The 24302-nt window shown below is 45.8% G+C and overlaps 1 protein-coding gene across 6 annotated transcripts in view; it reads left to right on the forward strand.

The window, feature by feature from the left end:
* Positions 1-24302, forward strand: part of Fry (FRY microtubule binding protein) — a 388874-nt gene that overhangs the window by 204015 nt on the left and 160557 nt on the right. For all 6 annotated transcript variants that reach the window (XM_041677848.1, XM_041677844.1, XM_041677843.1 and 3 more), the window contains one exon: positions 12399-12452. In XM_041677848.1, coding sequence (XP_041533782.1) covers positions 12399-12452 — 54 coding nt within the window. The remainder of the gene's footprint in view (positions 1-12398; positions 12453-24302) is intronic.

Here is a 24302-nt window from a genome sequence, read left to right on the forward strand (position 1 = left end):
AGTCTTCTACTCCTCTTAGGTGAGTTTGCTTCTTTTTTTTTCTAGAGCTTTCAGGTGGGCTGTTAAGTGTCCAATATGTGCTTTCTCTGTTTTCTTTAAGTGGGCACTTAGTGCTATGAAATTTCCTCTTAGGACTGCTTTCATAGTGTCCCATAAGTTTGAGTATGTTGTTTCTTTATTTTCATTGAATTCAAGGAAGACTTTAATTTCTTTCTTTATTTCTTCCTTGATCCAGGTATGGTTCAGTAGTTGACTGTTCAGTTTCCATGAGTTTGTAGGCTTTCTGGGGGTAGCATTGTTGTTGAATTCTAACTTTAATCCATGGTGATCTGATAAGACACAGGTGGTTACTAATATTTTTTTTGTAACTGTGGAAGTTTGCTTTGTTACTGAGTATGTGGTCAATTTTCGAGAAGGTTCCATGAGCTGCAGAGAAGAAGGTATATTCTTTCCTATTTGGGTGGAATATTCTATAGATGTCTGTTAAGTCCAATTGATTCATTACCTCCATTAATTCTCTAATTTCTCTGTTAGGTTTCTGTCTGATTGACCTGTCCATTGGTGAGAGTGGAGTGTTGAAGTCTCCTACTATTAGTGTGTGCGGTTTGATGGCTGCCTTGAGTTTTAGTAATGTTTCTTTTACGTACGTGGGTGCTTTTATATTAGGGGCATAGATATTCAGGATTGAGACTTCATCCTGATGAATTGTTCCTTTTATGAGTATCAAATGTCCCTCGTCATCTCTTCTGATTGATTTAAGTTTGAAGTCAACTTTGTTAGAAATTAGTATGGCCACACCTGCTTGTTTCTTAGGTCCATTTGCTTGATAAGCCTTTTCCCAGCCCTTTACTCTGAGTAGGTGCCTGTCTTTGCGGTTGAGGTGTGTTTCTTGTAAACAGCAGAATGTTGGATCCTGTTTTCGTATCCAATTTCTTTGCCTGTGCCTTTTTATAGGTGAGTTGAGTCCATTGACAATAAGTGATATTAATGACCAATGGTTGTTAACTCTGGTCACTTTTTTAGTAGTAGGGTTTGTTTCTTTCCCTTCTTTGAGTTGCGCTGGTGGAGGGTCTCTAGATTTCTGAGTTATTGTGGTCATTGTTGGACTCCTTGGTTAGTAATTTTCTTCTATTACTTTCTGTAAGGCTGGATTTGTGGCTACGTATTGTTTAAATTTGTTTTTATCCTGGAAATTTTTGTTTTCTCCATTTATAGTGAATGAAAGCTTGGCTGGGTATAGTAGTCTGGGCTTGCATCCATGGTCTCTTAGTTTTTGAAGTACATCTATCCAGGACCTTCTGGCTTTCATGGTGTCCATAGAAAAGTCAGGTGTCTGATAGGTTTACCTTTATAAGTAACTTGGCCTTTTTCCTTTGCGGCTCTTAATATTCTTTCTTTATTCTGCATGCTTTGTGTTTTGATTATCATATGGCGAGGGGATTTTTTTTTTTTTGATCCAGCCTATTCGGTGTTCTGTATGCTCCTTGAACCTTCATAGGTACATCTTTCTTTAGGTTGGGAAAGTTTTCTTCTACAATTTTATTAAATATATTTTCTGGACCGTTGAGCTGCACTTCTTCTCCTTCTTCTACTCCAATTATTCTTAGGTTTGGTCTTTTTATTGTGTCCCATATTTCCTGAATGTTTTGTGATGAGAGTTTGTTGGACTTGCTGTTTTCTTTGATCAGTGCGTTTATTTTCTCTATGTTATCTTCAGAATCTAAGATTCTTTCATTTATCTCTTGTATTCTGCTGGTTATGCTTGTTTCTGTAGCCTCTATTCGTTTACCTAGATTTTCCATGTCCAGCCGTCCCTCTGTTTGTATTTTCTTCTTTGCCTCCATTTCAGTTTTCAAGTCTTGAACTGTTTCCATTATCTGTTTGATTGTTTTTCCTTGGTTTCCTAGGATATCATTCACTGATTTATTCAATTCTTCAAACTTTCTGTTATACTTCTCATCCATTTCTATAAGGGCATTTTTTACATGCTGTTTAAGGGCGTCAATCACTTTCATAAAGTCAATTTTTTCTACTTCTTCTTGATTAAGGTGTTCCTGTCCTCCTGTTGTGAGGTCGCTGGGTTCTGGTGGTTTCATGTTGTTCTTCAGATTGTTGGATGAATTCTTGCATTGGTGCCTGCCCATCTCTTCCTTCGAATGCTTCCCTATGTATCTTCTTTTACAGGATCAGGTCTCCTTGCCTACTTATGTACCTTCCTAGTGATGGCACTCCCCAGTGGTGGCTCTACTGGTGCTCAAGTGATGTCTCTCCCCAATGATGGCTCTCCTGGTGCCTAGATCAGATCTCTGTGCTGGTTGGGTAGCTCGTAAACAAAGCGCCTACCTTGCTTGCTGCAGACAGGCTATTGAAACAAAGGAGCTCCTGCCCTCGGGATTCGGCCCCAGAGCCCCAAGAGGGAAGGGAGGCAGAAAGGGGGGGGGTTCTGGATGCAAGCTGGGTGGGGTAGGAAGAGAGAGGCAGTATGCTGGAAGTATAGGCCCAGCAGGAAGCCCAGGAAGTATAGGGAGGATGAGGAAAGTCTGAGTTCCCTGTCCCTGGTTGCTGCTGCGGGTCCCAAACTCACCCCAATGTTGGCTCTCCTGGTGCCGAGATCAGATCTCTGTGCCCAATCGCATTGTGTGTTTTATAGTGATAAAAATTAGTAGTAAAAATTCATTCAGGGGCCTGCAAAACAGCTCAGCAGGTAAAGGTGATTGTCACCAATACTGGCAACCTGAATCTGGTCTCCAAATCCTATATGGTAGGACAAAAACAACTCCCTTGGACTGTCCTCTGACCTTCATATGCCTTGACACACACACCCTCACACACACCCAAAAGTGTAAAAAGTATTTTATTAAACGTTTTGTTTAATATTCGCACATGCATATAATGTGTTTGGATTGTATCCATTCCCTATTCCCTCCCTTCAATTCTCCCCTTCCTCTCCTTCAATTCTTTCCCTATTCCCCCCACCTCACTTTCCTCCCAACTCCAAGGGTGTTTTTAATCAATCGAATACTTTCTGTGTCCGCTTAGAGCTCTCTATCTGCCTGTAGGGGGGGACCAACTACGGAAACATGGGCTGCCTCTCGGGCTCGCTTCCCTGAAGAAAACTGATTGTCCCTCCTCCATTGGCCATCTACAGCCCATAGCTTCTCAGATGGGGGTGGGGCTTATGGGCTCCTCCCCCACATCCGAGCTGAAATTTTGATTGACTTGATCTTGTACATGGGTTTTTGGTTTTGGGGGGTTTTTTTGTTTCAGTTTTTTTTTTTTTTTTTTTTTTGGTTTTTAGAGACAGGGTTTCTCTGTGTAGCTCTGGCTGTCCCGGAACTCACTCTGTAGACCAGGCTGGCCTTAAACTCAGAGATCCACCTGCTCTGCCTCCTGACTGCTGTGATTAAAGTCACACACCACCACCACCCAACTGTCTAGTACACGTTTTGTAGATACAGTCACAGTCACTGTGAGTTCCTGTGTTCAATGGCCTGTCACATCTAGAAATACCGCTTCAGTACAGCAATCCACTCCCTCTGGCTCTTACATCTTCCCCTCTGCTCTTCTAGGACTATCCCTAGACTTGGCAGAAAGGGGCTGTGATCTAGAACTATTTATAATGTGTTCTGTTTTAGGGACTAACGGTGTCAGGCAGCGGCAAACCATTTGCCTCGCATGCACAAGACCCTGGTTTTTAGTCTTAGCAGCAAAACAAATAAACAGACAAACAAAGAAATGCACAGTACTAGTTAAGTCTTGAATGTTCCTCTTTTGGTGTAATGTGGTTATGCTTCCATAAGGCGTTTTAAGTTTTGACATTTCTACAAGTCAACAATATAATTTCGGCAGCAGGGACGTTTGCTGAGGCATGGGAGCAGTTTTAACCCGTGCAAATCTGACGTCGACTGGTCATCGTCACCAATTATCTGACTCATATTCATTAGGCATTTGTATCGGTAGCCGTGCGTTTCTAGTCACACAATAGTCCATGTGATGCTCCTGATACCTCCGGGGATTTCTTTCTGCTCATTTCCTAGGTTGAAGGGCAGTAAACTCGGAATGTTCCAGGAGGTTTTCTCAAGATGGTTCAGCAATGTAAATATTTTAGAGGCAAGACTAGCCCGTGAAGGCCACAGGGAAAAGCGAGAGCTGGCTGGGGGTGGTAATTCAAGTGGACAGAAAGGAGCGATCAGGGAATGTCTCTGCAACTGGGGTCAAGGTGGCTGAGAACTGAAAAGGCCACCATTTGGGGAGTTCCTTAGGGTCCATGGGGATGCGGGCTTTAGTGGTGAGAGGAACGCCAGCTCGCAATGATTGAAGAAAGAGCAGAGGGGAAAAGAGAAGACGGTCGTGCGGACCGTCCCTGGAAAACCAAGTAGAAGAGCGACAGAAAAGGAACAGCCGCTGAGGAGGGCCGGGAGGGAGGTATGATGAGAAGGACACTGAGGTGACCAGAGCATAGGCGTGGTGATGGCTGGAAGAGGGGCAAGTGGGAGAGATGGAAGACAAAGGCTGTAAGGAGCTTCTGTGTGCAGGAAGGCCTGAAGAAATGGGCAAACATCCAGACAGATGAGCTGAAGTCTGTTTAGTAAACACAGCGAGACTGTAAAGAAATAAGCTAGGACCCATAAAGTCAAAATCACCAGCAAAGGAGACTGTAGTACAGAAAGAAATAAGGAAAGGCCGCAGCCCGTGATTCACGGTAGCTATTGTAGAAAGTGAAGATGGCCGGGAGCCATTCTCCAATTAAAATGAAAATTAACTTTGTAGCCGAGTTTAATTGAAGTTTCCCCTCCACTGTTCAGATGATGGATTTGGTCTTGGGACTGTTAAATGCGACAGACACATAGGCTCCGCTGATAGGAGCAGAGCCAGCTGCAAATAGGACAGATCGTCTCGAGAGGTTTCGTTTTAAAAAAAAAAATAAGTACCCAAATAGTCTTCCTGGCTTTGGGTCTACCATGATGCTTCATGGCGTAGCCTCACCCCATCCCCTGAATTGTCTGACTGTATCTTTAACTTCTTTGGGGTAGTTGGTAACATTCTCTTGACCTTGAAATATTTCCTCCAGGGCTTTGGGTGAAAATCGTTACATTACATTATTTCACGTACAGAAACTCGTGTTTATTAGCTGAAGCAGATGTGTCTACCTCCGCAAGCACATGCCCCTCTACATCCGAGGATTTTAACCTGTGCTGGGGAGTTAATACTAGAAGTTGTCAGGGTGTCAGAGTGGTACTCACTGTTACCTGTGGACAGAGAGGCATGCGACGATCTGTGCAGCAGACAGTCCACACAATTCAGACCCCTAAGTGTCTGGCTGCCCCAACCCACTCCCACCCCCCCATCACGAGGGGGTGGCTTGGGGTGAAAGGTTAATTATTATTCAGACTATGTTTTTAAAGTCAAGTCAGAACTGTCACTAATAAGATATAGAGGAAAATATGATAGCCAGGAAAATGTTTTGTGCCCTGCTCTTCTTTGGTTCAGGTTGAAACAGCATTCCCCACTGCCAGGAGCTGATAGTTCTCTGCTAAATGCTTTGGTGGATTCGCAACAATTGGGTCCCCAGCTCTCCACCCTGAAAGATACTATTACCATGGTGATGGGATGCCACATGCCTCAGCATCCTCCTCTGCCTGGTGAAGAAGGGGGAAGCTATCTGAAATTAGTTTTGAAATTTTTTACAAGTCATATATAATGTGTGATATAAATTTATAGAATGTGAATTTTCCATGCTCATAATATTCAAACCCTTTCAACTAATGCTGCACCAAACAATGTTTGTATAAGTAAAAAAAAATGCAAGTCTTAAGACTTGCAAAATCTCGTGCTTGACTGAAGTGTGATTTTGGTCATTTTAATAATCACCCCACCATTCCATTAGTATGTGGGGGCTGGAGATGGCTCCCAGTCAGGAGCACGGCCACCCCTCAGAGGACTCAGCTCTTAGCAGTGTGCTCCCAACTGTCTAACTCCAGTTCCACGGTGCACACCTGGTGCGCAGACACACAGGCATGCGAACACTCATAAAACAAAAATGAATAAATATTTATTAAAAGTATTAAAGTATTTCTAGTAACGTGGGCTTCTTTTTTTTGCTTCTCTAAAGCGAGCAGGATGTTCACACTCTGTCATGCACCCCCACACCATTTTTCACAGTAGAACTTTCTGGTCGTAGAAACATTTGAGGAAGTTCAAGTTAAAAATCTTAGTGTCAGCAGGGGTGTTAAGCATCATCCCAAGAAAACGTGGGACTCGGTGTTTGCTCCTGCGCCTTCTACAGGAGGGCGCATGTTCATGTCAACACAGTCCAGGCAGTCATGGCACCAGAAGAAGTGTCCTTGTGAGTGTGGCAGCGTTCTAAGAGGCCTGTCTGTCTGTCTGTCTGCTTTTCTCTCCATTTTACCTTTAACTGGAGCTTAGCGAAGAGCCTTCCAGGGTACCAGAGATCCTCACATGTCCTTCCAGCCACCGTCACGGCTAAAGCCAACTAGGATATACACAGGTGACACACTCAACACTCTGAGTATCTCGTGTGCCCCATGTCCCTGCCGGTTTAAACACTGATGCGTATGACTCCAAAGACAGTATCATTTGGGTCTGCTAGCTTCCTGACATTTAGCCTGTATAGGTGCCATTTGGAATTTGGGGAACCCACTGAAAAGTCAGAAGGCAGAAATGATTAGTTGAATGGGCTCCTTGAATTCCCAAGATAAACTTGCCTTTGAGTCCTGGGCCCCTTGAGGCTTCTATCCGTCTGAAATCTTCTTAGGAGTTACAGAGTGCTTGGTGTAAAAAGTCTGTGAGGTGATCGCGTAGCTGGAACACCCTGAAATTATTTGAAAATAGGGTGGACGTCTGTGGCTTCACCCTGCCCTATTTAGGAAGATATGGAGACAAAAGGCACTAGAGGCATGTTTTCTTAAGAGGGCGAGGAAGTGAGGGGAGGAGGGGTAGGGATGGAGATGCAAACTCCATATCTTAGCCTGTAAGTTGCACAAGCCTGGGCTGTCCTTTCCCTTCGCAGAAGCCTTCTGACCATAGATAATTGCCCTAGGGGCCTGGGAGAACCTTCCTCTTTGATTCAAGGGGAGAAAAGCCAGCTTTGGTTTTTGGTTTTTTTGGTTTGCGTGGCAGGCAAGGCGTGTCCCCACACGGTCTGTATGTGGAAGAGTCAGAGGAGAAGCCTCTGAGTTACCTCCACCAGCAGTCCTGAGATACAGGCTGTTGGAGTGGGTTTAGAGAATGACCGATAAGTGTCTTTAAAAGTGAAAAGCATTGTATGATTTAAATTTAAGAGACAAAAAGGGAAAGGAAGTAGATTTGTCAAGGCTGTATTTTCGTTGTCTGTTTAATTATGAAGAATTCAAGCATGAGCTATGAGACTAGAGCAGCATGACAAGCCACGTGGTCATTTTCAAACACTCGTGGCAGATTTGTTGTGACTTTCTGAAGTTGCTTACCTCCAGCATGATATGGGGTGAATGCAGCTATCCTTCAGGATTGACAACTTCAGGGCTCACAACTGTCATTTTGGCTCCAGGAGCCTCCTCACTGCAAATACCAACTCCACAGATATTCACATACCCGTGTAAGCGGTGTGGTGTTGGCACAGAGGGTGCGGACTTCCATATCCTTTTTATTCTTTTGTTTGGAGACAGGTTCTGACTGGGTAACCCAGGTTGGCTTTGGGCTCTTTCTCTTTTTTAGAATATTTTTATTTTTTCTTTGACATTTTATACTTGTGTAAAGTGTATCTTAATCATACCTATCTGAGCTTCTCACTTCCCCCAAACCACCCAATACATTCCGTTTTATTCCCCAGACCCTCAACACTCCTTTCTACTTCCCTAGACCCCCAACAATCCCCTCCCATTCCCCAGACCCCCCCAACAAATCTCCTCTCATTCTCCCAGACCTTCTAACACACCCCCTTCCCATCTTCATGTCCTCTTCTTTCTTTTTAATAACCCACCAAATCTAATTAGCTCTGCTTCCTTTCCTCCTTCCCTCCTTCCCTCCCCTGCCTTCCTCCATCCCTCCTTTCTCTTTATCTTTTAGATAGTGTAATGTTCTTTCTCCCAGGTGTGCTCTTAAACCCTCTGATACTGATAAATCCATACTGGTACAAAGAGGATGTTTGTGAGATTTAAGTGCCAACTAGACTCTCTGCCCAACGCCATCTTCCAGATGCAGAGAGACACAGTCACTTGTGTGTCATCCCCCAGTAGTGAATTCCATATGTCAGGGGTGCAGAGAAGTCGGACAAGGGCCGAGAGAGTGGGACTACTGACCAGAGCAGCTGCACAGAAAATGCTGTGTGTGAAATAATAGGTTAATGCTAATCCCACTGGACAAGAATAAGACCGCTACCACAATTTTGGAGACAAATTTGAAGCAAGCTTTATTAAATACTGACCAGGATGGTGGTCACTGGCCAGGTCCATACTCGGGATTCCCAGGATATGGCTCCAAATTCCATTAGGCAGGGGCTTCTAAAGGCAAAACCCACCAGGCTCCATGCTTCCCACCTTCACCCGATTAGGGGCAAGCATAGGTCCTGACGCACTTTCTGCCCATGCCCCCCCACCCCCCGCCTTTGTGTGATCAAGCACATCCCGTTCTGGTGGGGCAGCCAAGCCTGTTTACAGAAGGGAAGACACGAGCAATGGCCCAGGAAGTCATCTGTCTTCAGGCAAATGGGGCTTACAGGTTAGAGACTTTTCTGTTTTATAGCTCTCTCGAGCACAGTAATTTAAACTTAAACTATAACTTTAGCCCTCACAGTAATAGACAGGGAAAGGGGGAAATAGAGAGCTACAATTTTGAAAGTGAATTTAATCCAAGTCTTCAAAGAAAATGATTAAGACAGCATATTTAAGTACATGTCGATGAGGAAGGAAGCTCCGTATGTTATTTTACTGAGACATCAAGCCCACGGTCTTAGCTAATGGGTCTGAGTATCGTGTGGGGTAATACCCGTCGGCTGGGCCTGTTTGCAGAATGTCGCTTCCTTCCTGTGCGTGTACAGATGTGTGCTCAGGAAGCACCGTGTCTACGAGCTCCCCACCATTTGTAGTAAGAAAGCATTGCTTTAGGGTGTGGGAAGCTTCTGAGTACGGCTGGCCTGGTCACACACACCCACTCCCAGCAACAGAAGCCTCTCCTGAGAAAAACTGAGAAGGGAATCGCCCTGGGGATGTAAGCCGCTGACAAGTGATATCATTCGCTTCAGGTCGATCTCGGGTCTCATGTGTTGATGCATTGCCAATTTTTGAACTCATATCGAATAAGTATTTATGTAGCTCTAGTTCAGAGCCACAGAAAACTATCATAGAAGCCATGCCCCCCCCATCGTTGTGTATGGCTTTAAGCGATAGATACTAAGAATGACTCTCTTATGTATGTGGGGGTCTCAGTGTGTGCCACATTTGAAATAAAAGCTTCCAGTGTGAAAAGAGCTCATAAGATTGACAGTGGAGGTAACTGACAATAAATCTACTTAACGGTGCAGAATTACTCATTTAAAATAGTAAACCTTATCAATGTTTTCCACAATAAAATTTTACTATTTATTTATTGAGACAGACTCCCACTATGTAGCCCTGGCTGGCCTGGAATTTATATGTAGACCAGACTGGCTATGAACTCACAGAGATCTGCCTGCCTCTGCCTCCCAAGCTCTGGGATTAAAGGTGTGCACCACCACAATCATAGATATACATATACACATATATTTAATTTTTAGCTCATACATGCATACACAAAATGGAGGACTTCATATCTGAAGAGAGTATAGATCCCTAGCCCAGCACCAAGCCCTGCTCCTTCCCAGAACTTTTAAATGCTGAGAGAAACTGATAGAGGTTTCTACCAGTCTGGAACTTCCTGGCAAGAAGGAGAGTCTTTTGAGGATATCACTCATGCGTTTCTTACATCCCTTTGTAACGTGGCCGTGGACATCACTCATGCACACACACATCCCTCTGTAATGTGGCTGTGGACCTCACTCATGCACACATCCCTCTGTAATGTGGCCGTGGACCTCACTCATGCACACATCCCCTGTAATGTGGCTGTGGACCTCACTCATGCACACATCCCTCTGTAATGTGGCCGTGGACCTCACTCATGCACACATCCCCTGTAATGTGGCTGTGGACCTCACTCATGCACACATCCCTCTGTAATGTGGCCGTGGACCTCACTCATGCACACATCCCTCTGTAATGTGGCCGTGGACCTCACTCATGCACACACACATCCCTCTGTAATGTGGCCGTGGACCTCACTCATGCACACACACATCCCTCTGTAATGTGGCCGTGGACCTCACTCATGCACACACACATCCCTCTGTAATGTGGCCGTGGACCTCACTCGTGCACACATCCCCTGTAATGTGGCCGTGGACCTCACTCATGCACACACACATCCCTCTGTAATGTGGCCGTGGACCTCACTCATGCACACACACATCCCTCTGTAATGTGGCCGTGGACCTCACTCGTGCACACATCCCCTGTAATGTGGCCGTGGACCTCACTCATGCACACATCCCCTGTAATGTGGCTGTGGACCTCACTCATGCACACATCCCTCTGTAATGTGGCCGTGGACCTCACTCATGCACACATCCCTCTGTAATGTGGCCGTGGACCTCACTCATGCACACATCCCTCTGTAATGTGGCCGTGGACCTCACTCATGCACACACACATCCCTCTGTAATGTGGCCGTGGACCTCACTCATGCACACACACATCCCTCTGTAATGTGGCCGTGGACCTCACTCATGCACACACACATCCCTCTGTAATGTGGCCGTGGACCTCACTCATGCACACACACATCCCTCTGTAATGTGGCCGTGGACCTCACTCATGCACACACACATCCCTCTGTAATGTGGCCGTGGACCTCACTCATGCACACACACATCCCTCTGTAATGTGGCCGTGGACCTTACTCATGCACACATCCCTCTGTAATGTGGCCGTGGACCTTACTCATGCACACATCCCTCTGTTATGTGGCCGTGGAAAGAGCTGTGAAAGGAAGAATGGCAGGGTTTTGCAGGCTCGAAAGGTGGGGCATGGGACGCGGGACTGGTACTGGAAGCTGCCTCACAAAGACTTCCTCAAGGGAGTGATGGTGGAGCCGATGTTTGAAAGATAAGCAGGCATCGATAACGCAAAGAGTCACTGCCCACATTTCTCCCCAGGCGCTCTTTCCCCATGGCAGGAACCACATGCTGCAGCCCAGCCTTCCTCCGAGCCTGTAGGTTGGCACCAAGTGACTCCCTCAGTCCTGGATGAATAGAGAAAATTCCGAGCAGAAATTTGCACCCCGTAATTGTTCCAAGGATGTCTGTGAGACCCGATTGCACCTGTTTTCACATCATTACTGCTGACTTTGGCATTTAGCTGGCTTTACAAAGAAAACCTCACTGAGCTTTACAGCTTTCCAGTTTGATCAGAGACTGTGCCCTTTCTATAACCTGAGCCAAATCTGTCGTTTCTTTCATTGTTCTTCTTTCTTCTCACCTACATGTCTATATCCACGCCCCAGTTTGTATGTTCTAGACAGTATAGGTTGAAGAGGAAGGCTTACTCACCTGTAAGAACACAGCATTCTCTTTAGTTTCGATGCATACAGTTGACACTGTAGAGTCCCCAAATGAGAGAGGATAGTTGATTCCTAAGTCTCTTGGGGAATTCTCAGGGGTGTGGACTGAGACTCTAAAATGGCTGCTGCCATGCCAGTGCTCAAGAGCCTGTGGCAAGATGGCAGCCACGAGTTCAAGGCCAGCCTGGGGTATATGTCGGCTTTGTGACTGGAGAACATTGGAAAAGTGAGGGAACCTTAGGCCTGTGTGATAGGCTAAACACAAATTGTATATACATACGTGCATTTACATATGTGTGCGCAGGTGTATACACACACACACACACACACATAACTTTTAAACGGTTTTTAACTCCTGAATTAGTTTGCTTTCTATTGTTGTGATAAAGCACTGACCGAAACCAACTTGGGAAAGGAACAGGTTCAACATCAAGAGAAGCCATGGTAGGAACTGAAGCAGAGAGCATGAAGGAACACTGCTTACTGGCTTGTTTCCCACAGCTTGCTCAGCTACCTTTCTTATGTAACCCGGACCCGCCTGCCAGGGAATAGCACTGCCCACACGGGGCTGGGCCCTCCCCTGTCATTTAGCAACAGAGGTGAAGGTCAGACTAGCAAAGGAATACTTTTTTAACTTATTTAAAATACAAACATCCCTTGTTCCATAAAGGAAAAAGTGAATGAGAAAAATATAACAGCAATGATATTTCTCTTACAGTGTTGAAAATCCTAGATAGTTACTTTTGTATATGCCATTTTTGTTGTAGGAAAAACCTTTGACAAAATCTCTACAGCGTGGAGAAGACCCCCAGTTTGATCAGGTATGTGGCATGTTGCTACCCAAGTTCTGTGTTTTCTCTTTATTTCAAATGCACAAAGTGGTGACTGGAGATTGATTCAGTGGTAGAGGGCTTGCCCAGTGTGAACAAGGCCCCAGTCAGTACCTGACATAGCTTAGGGCGGTGAAGAGGAGCCACGAGGATGGAAGCAGGGAGAAAGAGATATTCACTGCTATGCTCAAAAACCTCCTTGAAGCCATGGATGTGTGGTCGTAATCCCCTCGGGGTCTGGAGAGATGGTTCAGAGGTTAAGAGAACCCAGGGTTGGTTGCCAGCACCCACACAACAGCTCACAACCAGTTCCTGGGGATCCAACAATGTTTTCTGGCCTCCAAAGTCACTGCCTGCACAGGGTGGGCATACACGCATCAAACAAAACTCTTAAGCACATCCAATAAAAGTCTAATGAATCTCTCAAAGGGTCTTGTGCCCTCAGCATCTACAGCCGGGCATTAGAGATGTTCGGGAGATGCCCTGTGGTTTAAATTAAGTTCGAGAAGACTATAAGTAGGCCCTCGGTGTTTTGTTTCGTTTTGTTTTTTACTTAAATTTTTTGTATGCCAAAAGTGAGAGGCCAAGAAAAGATGACTTCCAGGGCATTCCACTGTAAAGTCAGCTTCCTCTAAATCAGTGTGGTCCGTGATGGCCGCATCTCTGAACTGGAGCTTGTTCATGGTTTCATCCGGTTGTTTCCAGTCCTGCCAGGCTGCATGGCACACACCTGTAGCCCCAGCCCCTGGAAGGCAGAGGCAAGAGGATGTAAGCCGGAGGCTAGCCTGAGCTGCAGAGTGCAATCCAGCCATTGAATAAAAAGAGAGGCGTGAATAAATCAGGAGAGTGCTGGTCTGGTGCGTCCTAGACTAATCCTCAGCACTGGAGAGAGATTGCGAGGGGTAAAGGGTGGTGGTGGAGAATGAATTGACAACACTGAATGAGAAAAATTGCCTCAATGATCAATTATAAAAATGTGGAACCTTAGCTTCCAATGGAGAAATGGTAAATTTAAAAGATTATAATTAAAAAAAGCAAAGAAAGTCAAGACTAGGAAAGGACATTGACATCCAACAGCATGTACTGAGCATGTGACAGCCGTAGGGAGAGAGCCTGCATCCAAGAGCATGTACTGAGCACGTGACAACTGCAGGGAGAGAGCCTGCATCCAACAGCGTGTACTGACCACGTGAAAGCCGCAGGGAGAGAGCCTGCATCCATCAGCGTGTACTGACCACGTGAAAGCCGCAGGGAGAGAGCCTGCATCCATCAGCGTGTACTGACCACGTGACAGCCACAGGGAGAGAGCCTGCATCCATCAGCGTGTACTGACCACGTGACAGCCACAGGGAGAGAGCCTGCATCCATCAGCGTGTACTGAGCAGAAGGGAATGATCCTGGTCCTGTCACTTCACAGCGGTTTTAAGGGCGTCTGGAATGACGCATAGCAAGACAATGAAGGAAGATGGACAGGTGTCCTGGTGCCGCCCAGGCTTCAGCAGAGATGACATACAGGACAAAGGCTTCAGACCCTTTAGTGGGTGCCTGTATCTGAGGCCAAATAGTGCTTAGTGCCCCACAGCCTGATAAACTCAGGGGTTTCTGGATACTCTGGGAACCATGTGGAAAAGAACCCACTTTGTCTAGAGCTTCTTGTTTGCAGCACAGAGGAGACGCCTCAGGCTTCACGAGTCTGGAGCATTGCAGTGACAGGCACTACAGAGATAACCCTCTGTGGCCCGTGTTGCCCAGGGACGGTCACAGGCTGACGCTTAGGTCCAAATTCCTGAGCTTCTGCGACCCTGGCTTTGCTACAGGGCTGGCAGACTTGGCTGTCTATCTGGACTCTGAAAAGATGCTGGGGAGACCCCACCCCTGCCCTGTCACTTCGGTTGTCACCATTGCTCGATTGGTCAGAGACCCTTAGTGAAGATGTTCATGGTGTTCGGTGCTGCCGTTTTGGAAGCGGTAGATCTTTCTGCTCCCTTTTCCATCTGACTTTGCATGGTTTTGTTTTATTTCATTCCGTATTTGTAGTCTCTTTATCCTGCCATCACTACCTTTTCTTGGGGGAAAAAATACGTTTTTCTCTAGCTAAATGTTTCTCCTTCCTTATTCCCTAAATTCTTCTAAATTAACACTGCAGTGCGAACTTAGCCCAAGTTGTTGTTGTAACTGTTAACACAGCGGTGAGCAGTTATCCCAAATCTTCTGGCTTAACTGCAGTTTGGTTTCTTTCATTCAAGTATTCCATTCAACATTGTAGAAGCACAATGCCATTTGGAGTTAGACCTAGGCTTACACTTAATTCATTAGATTATTTTTAACCTTACAACACAAAGTGTAGCCCAGGGACCTGTGTTGTGAACATCACCTGGCAGCCCCCAGAGCTACAGATTCAGCAGCTCCACAAGAAGCCCAGGGGGCCCATGTTGTCAGGTCTGTGTTCTGATGAGGGTCAGGGAAAGGGTGGGAGGTTAAAGAGATGTTTGAGGAACTATAGACGAATAAGATATATTTTTTCACTCCAGCAGGAAAGCTGCTGACCAGGCCACCAGCAGCAAGCACCCAGGCACAAGGCTGGCCCACATGGGCCCCTGAAAAACACACCCAGGCTGCCTGAGGCTATGACTCTATATCCATGATGCCTTGTTCATACAGAACCTACACAAAAGTGGCAGTCTGCCAAAAATAGTTATGTAGCAAATTACATCATTGTTCATCTGGGTCCCCAGGCATCTGGTGTCAGGCATTTTGTGCTAACTCAGAGCTACCCCATGTCCAGTGTCAGCTAACTCATTCTGCCCATTCTTACCAGCGCCATATTGTCGAACGTAAACTCGCTCTTAGGCCTGCTGTTCCCTATACGGGTATGCACTGAAGCTTGAGAAGGCCCATTCTGTACCAGTGGTATCTTTAAAGATGCTGTGTGAACCGATGGTGAGATGGTCACCCAGCGCCATGACACAGAGCATTGCCCCCGGTCTAGCCGCATCTCAGAGCAACACTGGCCTCTTCCCCTTGGGAGAGTCATTGTCTGAACCTCTTCTGGTCAGTTTCTTCACATCTATGACCAGGCTTCCTCGGCACTGCCGTCAGTGGTCTACTGTTGAAATGGTCTTGAGATACCTAAAAGGTGCAGGAAGAGAGGTCAGCCTGTACCGGTGAGGAGGGATAAGATGTGGAAAGGGGGTCCCGTGCCAGTGGGATGGAGCTTCATCCTTCACTTGTCAGTATCAAAATGGCCTAAGTGACAGTCTCGTGTTGGCTGTTGACAGTGGAGGAGCAGTGGAAGACCTCTGAAGAACAGAGGTCTTGGGGGAGCTTGGAATTGATGAGGGTTTGACATGAACTGAAGCAGAGGGAAGGAGACCCATAAAGGATGATCACTACTAATACTGTTTAAGAATCATCAATGTTGGTGAAAGAATGAGAGACAGGATAACCCAATGCAAACCACCTTTTGAAGTACTTTCCGCTTAGTTCAACGAAGAGCACCTGACTATGGCCGCTGTGTGACGGCTAATCTTGGCTGTCAGCCTCACACACTTGGGACGAGGCAACCTGAACTGAAGAATCACCTTTGTCAGAACGCCATGTGGGCAAGTCTGAGGGGAGTTTCTGATATAATAGCCCACCCTACTTTGGGTGGTACCACCCTGGGCAGGTAGACTGTAGAAGAAAAATTGCTGAGCAAGCCTGTGAAAGCAAGCCAGCACGTAACTTTCCCTATGGCCTCTTAGTCTGTTCATGCTTTCTGGTTTGTGCCGTGAGTTCGTGCCTTTGTTTTCCTTAATGACGAACTGTAAGCTGCAAGCCAAAGAAATCTTTCCCTCAGTAGACTGGTTTCCGTGAGAGTTTTATCACAGCAACAGAAACCTACCTAGGACACTGCGCATGTGTACAGATATGATAGAGGTCCTAGCCTCAAGAAATCCTCAGTCCCAGAAGGAAGACGGTGCCTTATGCTTAGAATCCCACTATGGGAAAGCTAGAAGACATGTCAGATTATCCAGAAGTTCAGAGATGAGAGTAGACGATGAATGTCACAGTGAGTCATCAAGGCGCAATGACGTCATCATCCAGATGAACAAGATGGGCCAAGGTCTTTCCCACAAATGAAGGTGTTGAAGGGAGGGTAGAACAATTGGGAAGCAGGCCAGTGGGAAGTTAGGAGGATGTTCCACTGCAGTGGGTCAGAGGAGCCTGGACTGTGTTCTGTAGGTTAGGATTATCAAGCAGAGGAAAACTGTGTTTGCGGGGCAAGCAGCGGGGAAAGACTATAAATATAAATATAATAATTTTCGATTGGGAACAGGAGACCCTTTCTAAGAGAAATAATAGGACTGTTCGTTCATCTGCTCACTCAACAAACAGATCTACAGACACTGTTGGGCGAGGGGGGGGGGGATCCTAAGGAGATGTGGCTGTCCAGGGCACAACTGGAGACATTGAGGACATTGATCTTAATAAAGGGGTGTTGGGGTACAGAAAAAGTGGAGGGGTAGATTGGATTTCACAGCTCAAGGGACGTTGGTGCGAAGGAAGCCTCAGCAGCAGGGGCAGCTCATGGTGCGTTGAACGTATCTTCTTGAGACAGGTCTTCCTAGGGAGCCTCGGCTCACCTCTAATTCCCGCTCTGACTCCTACCACTTTCCCAGATGCTGGGGGTCCAGCCGTGCTCCTCTGTGCACAGTTATTGGACACTTGGCATGGCTGATAAATCCATGTTAAGTGGTCTGAGGGCCTTGCTTGCACGCCTAGACTTTTGTCGCTCGTCGGAATGGGCAATACTTAGAGCAGCATGGCAGTGCAGGGTCAGAGCCGCACCTCTCGGGGTCTGGTTTGTGCGGTGTGGAGAACGTGCTGTGGCCTGGGCGAGCTGCTTTGCCTTCAAGCACCTTTCTGCTGTTACCAGATTTCACAGGCATCCTTCTGTCTGTTTTAAAAGATGTGACTTTTTTCGAAAGTATCATTTTATGTGTATGCATGTGTGCCTGAGTGTGTGTACGGATACCATATGTGTTCAGGAGCAATGTGTGCCTGAGTGTGTATACGGATACCATATGTGTTCAGGAGCAATGTGTGCCTGAGTGTGTATACGGATACCATATGTGTTCAAGAGCAATGTGTGCCTGAGTGTGTATACGGATACCATATGTATTCAGGAGCAATGTGTGCCTGAGTGTGTATACGGATACCATATGTGTTCAGGAGCAATGTGTGCCTGAGTGTGTATACGGATACCATATGTGTTCAGGAGCAATGTGTGCCTGAGTGTGTATACGGATACCATATGTGTTCAGGAGCAATGTGTGCCTGAGTGTATATATGGGTGTCATGCATGTGCTAGAACCCAGGAATTCTAGAAGAGAGAAAACTGACTTTGCATGTGGTTGTGGGCTGCAAAATGTGAGGGTTGGGAGCTAAACTCCAGTCCTCTGGAAGGCAGCAGCTGACCTTAACTGCTGAGACACCACTCCAGCCCCTACGGACATCCTCTTTGAAAGTTTAGCGCCCCAGGCATTTGTTCCTGCAATCAAACAGCAGCTGATCAGGATGGACCTGGGTGAGTGGCAATCAAACACAGTTAAAAGAGAAATGAATGCCGTCTTCAGAAACGCCCCTTCTCTGGGGGAGGTCGCAGCGCTTTCCCTGCAGCAGGTGGATTCCTGAGAAGCACCAGACATGTGCGCAAAAGAGGTGGCTGCTGCAGAATCACTTCATGTTCTTGCATGCACCTTCCAGCTGTGCACATCTGTTTTCTCTGACCTTAGCTTTTAGACTGTTGCCTTTGTGTTGTCTGATAATGGACCAAGAAAACAAAACTGAAATGCCCACTGAACGACCCTTACACAGAATAAAATCAGAGTGAGTTCGCATTTCTGATCATTACATACCCATAGAGGGACGGGACCTAAGTCAAAGTATGAAATTGGTGTATATAGCATATACACTTTCTACACATAGACTCTGGGTAATTTTATCCAAAAACCTTAAATGATTTTATGCATTAGTGATTCAAATTTATAGAATTTTTCCACCTGAGGTATCAAATGCCAGCATTCTAAACTTTTCAGATTTGGGGGCTTCAGAAATGTTCAATTTATAATTCAGATAGTGTATCCTCCCTGCGGTTTCATAGCTGGACCACCCCCTCCCAGCTTAGGGCTTGGCACAGCCTCTGTTGGAGAGTAGATGTCATTTCCTCTTTATCTCTTGTTGTTTCCCAAAGAAGCTTTGCCCAGAGCATCGGATGAAAGTCCAAACATCAGAACCAGACCATCATTGTCATAGGTAAATTGTCTCACTGTGCTTTGGCCGTGGCATAGAGATGCCCACAGGAAATGAGAATGCTGGAACCTGACTGGGACAGAGCAGCACCACAGGACCCTGACGAAGAAAGACCTCCAAGGGAAGCCATGATAAATAGTAAATAGCGTTCCTTGCTCTGGAGACGTTGGCAGATACGACCACAGAAAAGGCCATCGCTGAGCCTCTGGGTTTGGTCCCTGCTGAGATGCCAGATAAGAGGTCTCACTGGAATGGCCAGAAGAGACATCAGATTTCAAGGACTAAGGAGAAAGCTGACAGCGATGGGGAAACAGGAGGCATCTCTGATGGAGAATCCTGGAGAAAGGACATGTGGGGCTGGGTGAGAAGAGGAGTGGGGTGGGGCCTGCGTAGTTTTCACAGACAGCTTGCCCTAGTGACTACCTGGGCCAACAGTCGTGTATGGACACCTTACCGGAGGCTACACCACTGGAGAAGAGTGTTTCTCGCTCTGCCTCAGGGAGCGCCCCCTTCCCCAGTGGGCGGCTGTTAGTTTTGGAGAATCTTCCACACTGATTTCCATAGGGATGCACCAGGTTACGTTTCTACCACCTGTAAGCGTTCTTCTCTCCCCACATCCTCATCTTCATCATGACGACAGTCACCTGACTGCCCTGGCAGCTCTGAGGAGATTCAGTTCGCATTTCCTCAAGACCTGAGGATGCTGAATACTTTTTCTTCCACAAGTTCATACGTATATATCACTTATTTTAATTACAGCCCCCCTGTTGTCCTTTCTTCCTCCCATCCCATCCCATTGAGCCTCCCTTCTCTCCCAACAACTCACCTTCCTGGATTCATGTCTGACTGTGTGTGTCTGTCTGTCTGTTGCCTGCATGAATTTGATTGGAATGTCATTTACTCCAACAAAGACAACTGCACTACCAAGGAACAGGACCCCCCTCCAGCAACCACTAACCGCCTCCAGCTCTTGGGGAAATGTTGGGCTCTATGATTCCCCTCCCCCACCCATGATAGAATGTCGATGGCCCTACAGCAAGAGCAGATGACCACTCCAGCTGTGAGGTGGACACCTTTAAAATATTTACTGGCCATTTGTTCTTCTTCTCATGTGAACTGTCAACTGAGTTCATTGCTTATTTTACTGGTAGGCTGGGTGTTGAATTTTCTGAAGCTCTTTCTATGATCTAGAAAGTAGCCCCTCGTCTGAGGGGTAGTTAATGCTCACCTTCTCTAAGGTTTCTTCTGTTGTCGGAAATTGATGTGCTCTACGTCCGGACTCGCGTTTCACTGTTTGGAAATGGAAGAATGAAACTGACCTTCTGGGAGGTTTATTATGCGCCTTGCATTTTATAGCGTCTCATTTTTGCCCTCGTTAAAACCCAGTGAGATTGAGGATTCCCAGTCTAGGTTTACGACTCGGTGCTTCAGAGAAATGGTGAGGCTGGGCCCGTAGAGCTGTAACGTGAAGCCAAGACCTTCTGAGCTTCTCAGTGCCCTTGGGAAATTAGGAAAACCTGCCAAGTGAAGAATTAGTCATCGCTCCTCATGCTGACTTCTGAGGATGCCGGTTGCGAGTGTTCGCTGTGCAGCACAGTTTACATTCTTTGCTTGTGCTACTCAATGCGGTAATTTCCAGATAACTTACTCAAAGGTTCTGAGTAACTTCTTTTTAGGTCTTCTTACAGGTGGTGTCTGTCTCCTGTACTGTTGAGCAGTACTGTCTCCTTAGGTTGTTAATATGTGAAAAAAATATCACTTAGTAACAAGAAACCCATTGTAAGATGCATTTGTAGGCTAGAGCTGAGACAGCATCATGGGCACTTGTGGTTTTCCTTAGAAGGAAATGTGAAATTGCGGTGTTTCCACATTCGTTGTAGTTCTACAATGCAGTGAACATCTATTTAAAATGTGCAAGTCCTGGAGAGGCTGGAGAGATGGCTCAGTGATTAAGAGCACTGGCTGCTCTTCCTAGAGGACCTGAGTTCAGTTCCCAGTATCCACATGGTGGCTCACAAGTGCCTGTAACTACAGTTCCAGGAGATCTGATACCCTCTTCTGGCCTCTGTGAGTACTGCGTGCACGTGATATACATACAAACATGGAGGCAAACACACATAAAATATGAAAAATTACTAAGTCTTAAAAAACGTATAAGTGAAGTCAGGCAGTGGTGGCGTACACCTTCAATTCCAGAACTGGGGAGGCAGAGACAGGTAGATCTCTGTGTGTTCGAGGCCAGCCTGGTCTACAAGAGCAAGTTGCAGGACAATTAGGACTGATACACAGAGAAACCCTGTCTCAAAAAACAAAAACAAAAATGTGTAAGTGAAAATTAATAACGAAGCCAGGCAGTGGTGGCGCACGCCTTTAATCCCAGCACTTGGGAGGCAGAGGTAGGTGGATCTCTGTGAGTTGGAGGCCAGCCTGGTCTACAAGAGCTAGTTCCAGGACAGGCTCCAAAGCTACAGAGAAACCTTGTCTTGAAAAACCAAAGAAACAAAATTAATAAGCAATGAAAAAAAATCAATGTTGGATTTATATACTATTAGTGTCATTCAGTATTTCTGAAATTACTCTTATAGAATGTTATATGCCATAAAATCAAGATGTTAAAACAAAAAAAAAATGATGACTAATCTTCCCAAAAAAGGGTACTGAATTAAGTTTTTAAGCCTGTCACCACTGCAAGGGACTCTAATTAAACAGCAGTACGATATCTGATTGGATAAAAGCAGTCTGCATATGCAGTTATTTCACAATGTCAGTATTTTGCAGAACTTACACAGTAGGGACCCTGACCCCCGGTGCTACTTGGCACTTGAACTCATTTGCAAAACTGACCCATCACTGAAGTGACTTTAAATTGTGCATTAAGTGCACCACTCAGTGACAAATCTGTCTTATTACTGTAAAATACGGAGTGACCTCATGAAGGACGCATTCAAGCGTTTCTGTGTGAGGCTGCTCTCTTTGCCTTCGGCGGGAATAAAGAAATGTTTCAGAAAAGCCACCCTCTTCACTGCCGCATAAGGGACAGTCTCTTTTCGCCTGTTTACCCATAAAAAGCCAAAGCAAATATTAGAACATTTGCAAAGTACATTTAGTACTCTTCTATGCACTCCCCAAAAGAAAACACCCTTTGAAATGAGCCTGGGATTCCGTATCCTCCGTCTCCACCTGCTGCCCAGTCTCTGGCCCATCGATGGTGGAAGAGCATGACTATTTAAAGGCAACAAGGACATCCTTGTGCCCGGCCTGCCCGCTTTCAGCAGCAGTACAGAGCTGGAATTCATGGGGCCATTGGCTCCACTTCCCATAAAAGGAGGAGTCAAGTAACCAAGCAGCCAGCAAGACCTTCCTCCCTTCCTGGGATTCAAGGGCCAGGCCTCTGCAGATCCCTCCCTTGCTCCTTGAAAACCTGGCTCCAAGGGCAGTGGCGGAGATGAGAAGGGCACATCTGTCCTTCTGCTCACCTGTCATTCCCTCTGAGATGCCATCAGCCCTGTGCTATGGGAGAGAGCCCCTGCAGAAGCTGAGACAGGCTCTGTGCTGATGTTTCAATGACTTGAAAAGTTTTTCTTGTTTTGTTTTTTGTGCCTGGGGTTTGTGGGATCTCTGGATGCTCTCTCCTAAGACTGTGGGGGTCTTAGCTTGCTTCCTTATTTCTGTGATAAAGGCCTGGATTAAAGGAACATGAGGAAGAAAGAGTTATTTGACTGACACATCTGGATCATAGCTCATTGTTGAGGGAAGCAAAGGCAGGAACCTGGAGACAGGCATTGACACAGAGGCCATGGGGGGGGGGGAATGCTGCTCACTGGCTGGCTTCTTGTGGCTTGCTCAGCCTGCTTTCATATAGAGTCCAGGACCACCAGCCCAGGAGTGACTCTGCCCCAAGGGCTGGACCCTCCAACATCAATCACCAATCAAGAAAATGCCCCACAAACTGGCCCACAGGCTATCTAGTGGAGGAAATTTCTCAACTGAAGTTCCGTATTCCCAAATAATCATTGCTTGTGTCAAGTTAGTAAAACAGTTAACAATAATAATAATTAATAAATAAAATCAAAATTAAAAGAAAAACCTAACTAGCACAGGTTATACCTAAGTGAAGCAACTGAGTACAGTGAGCTCCACCCAGAGATGTTTGGGAAGGAAGTGTAAGTCTGCCTGTTTTATAGGTTTGTGGCAATAAGAGACTGTAATAGCCCATACAGGACTGATTTTAATTTATCTTTTGTTCTCTATCTATCTGTCTGTCTATCTATCTATCATCTATCTATATATCCATCTATCTATCCATCCATCTATCTATCTATCTATCTATCTATCTATCTATCTATCTATCTATAGCCCTAGCTGTCTTGGAACTCACTCCAAAGACCATGCTGGCCTCAAACTCAGAGATCCATCTGCCTCTGCCTCCCAACTGCTGGGGGTTTAAAGCATGCACCACCATACCCACTTAAATTTTACTGACAGTTAAAATGTTGTATGTGAGTGTTTACTTACATGTGTGTATGTGCGCCACATGTGCCCAGTGCCCATGGAGTCTAGAAGAGTGTGTCAGATCCCCTGGAACCAGAGTTGCATACAGATAGCTGTGAGCCGCGAGGCAAGTACTGGGAACTAAACCCAGGTCCTCTGCAAGAGCCGTCAGTGCTCTTAACCACCAAATCATCTCTCCAGCCCCAAGAGTGTTTTTAATAAGTTTTATTTTAGAATGATCTGTGACCTATAGAAAAGTTCAATAAAGAGTCCAACATGGCCACCTTCCTCTGCTGCTAACGTCTCATAGTCCCGTGGTACATTTGTTGGAAAGAACCAGCATGGATGTATTATTACCAACCAACCTATATACCTTGTTTACAGTTCGTTGATTTTCCTGATCCCTCTTTTTACTGTTCCTGGATACCATCTAGAATAAAAACCATGCCTCAGCCAGTGTCTATGTCTCCTTGGTCTTCCCCAGATAAGTTTTAAATACTGACTATCAGGTGCATTTTAAACTTTGTTATATATGGGATGGTTGAGAGCATTACCCTATCTTAGGGACTATGAATTCTGGTCCATTTTATCTCTGTGGGGAAATCCACTTTATCTCCCAAATCAAAGTATTTTGTTTTTTAAATCTTTACTTTATTTCTATTTTACTGGATTAGGGTTTGGACCCAGGGCACTATACCACTAAGCTAAAGTACAACCCCAATATAAAACATTTTAGTCAGTGGCAATTTGGAGAAATATCCTTTCATTATTTTTTTAAAGATTTTTTTAATTTTTTTGTGTATGAGTGTTTACCTGCATATATGTGTGTGAAACCATATGTGTGCAGTTCCCTTGGAGGCTAGGAGAGGATACAAGATCCCATGAACTGGCGTTACAGGTTGTTTTGACCTGCTATGTGGGTACTGGGAACCAAACCTAGTCCTCTACAAGAGTAGCAAGTGCTCTTAACTGCTGAGCCATTTCTCCAGACCCCAAATATTCTTTCTCCTTGGGGGCAGAGGGTGGTAAAGACAGGGTTTCTCTGTGTAACTGCTC

This window comes from Microtus oregoni, unplaced genomic scaffold (genome assembly GCF_018167655.1).
Source record: "Microtus oregoni isolate MIOR12 unplaced genomic scaffold, Mior012 000029F_ref0000214, whole genome shotgun sequence".
NCBI lineage: Eukaryota > Metazoa > Chordata > Mammalia > Rodentia > Cricetidae > Microtus > Microtus oregoni.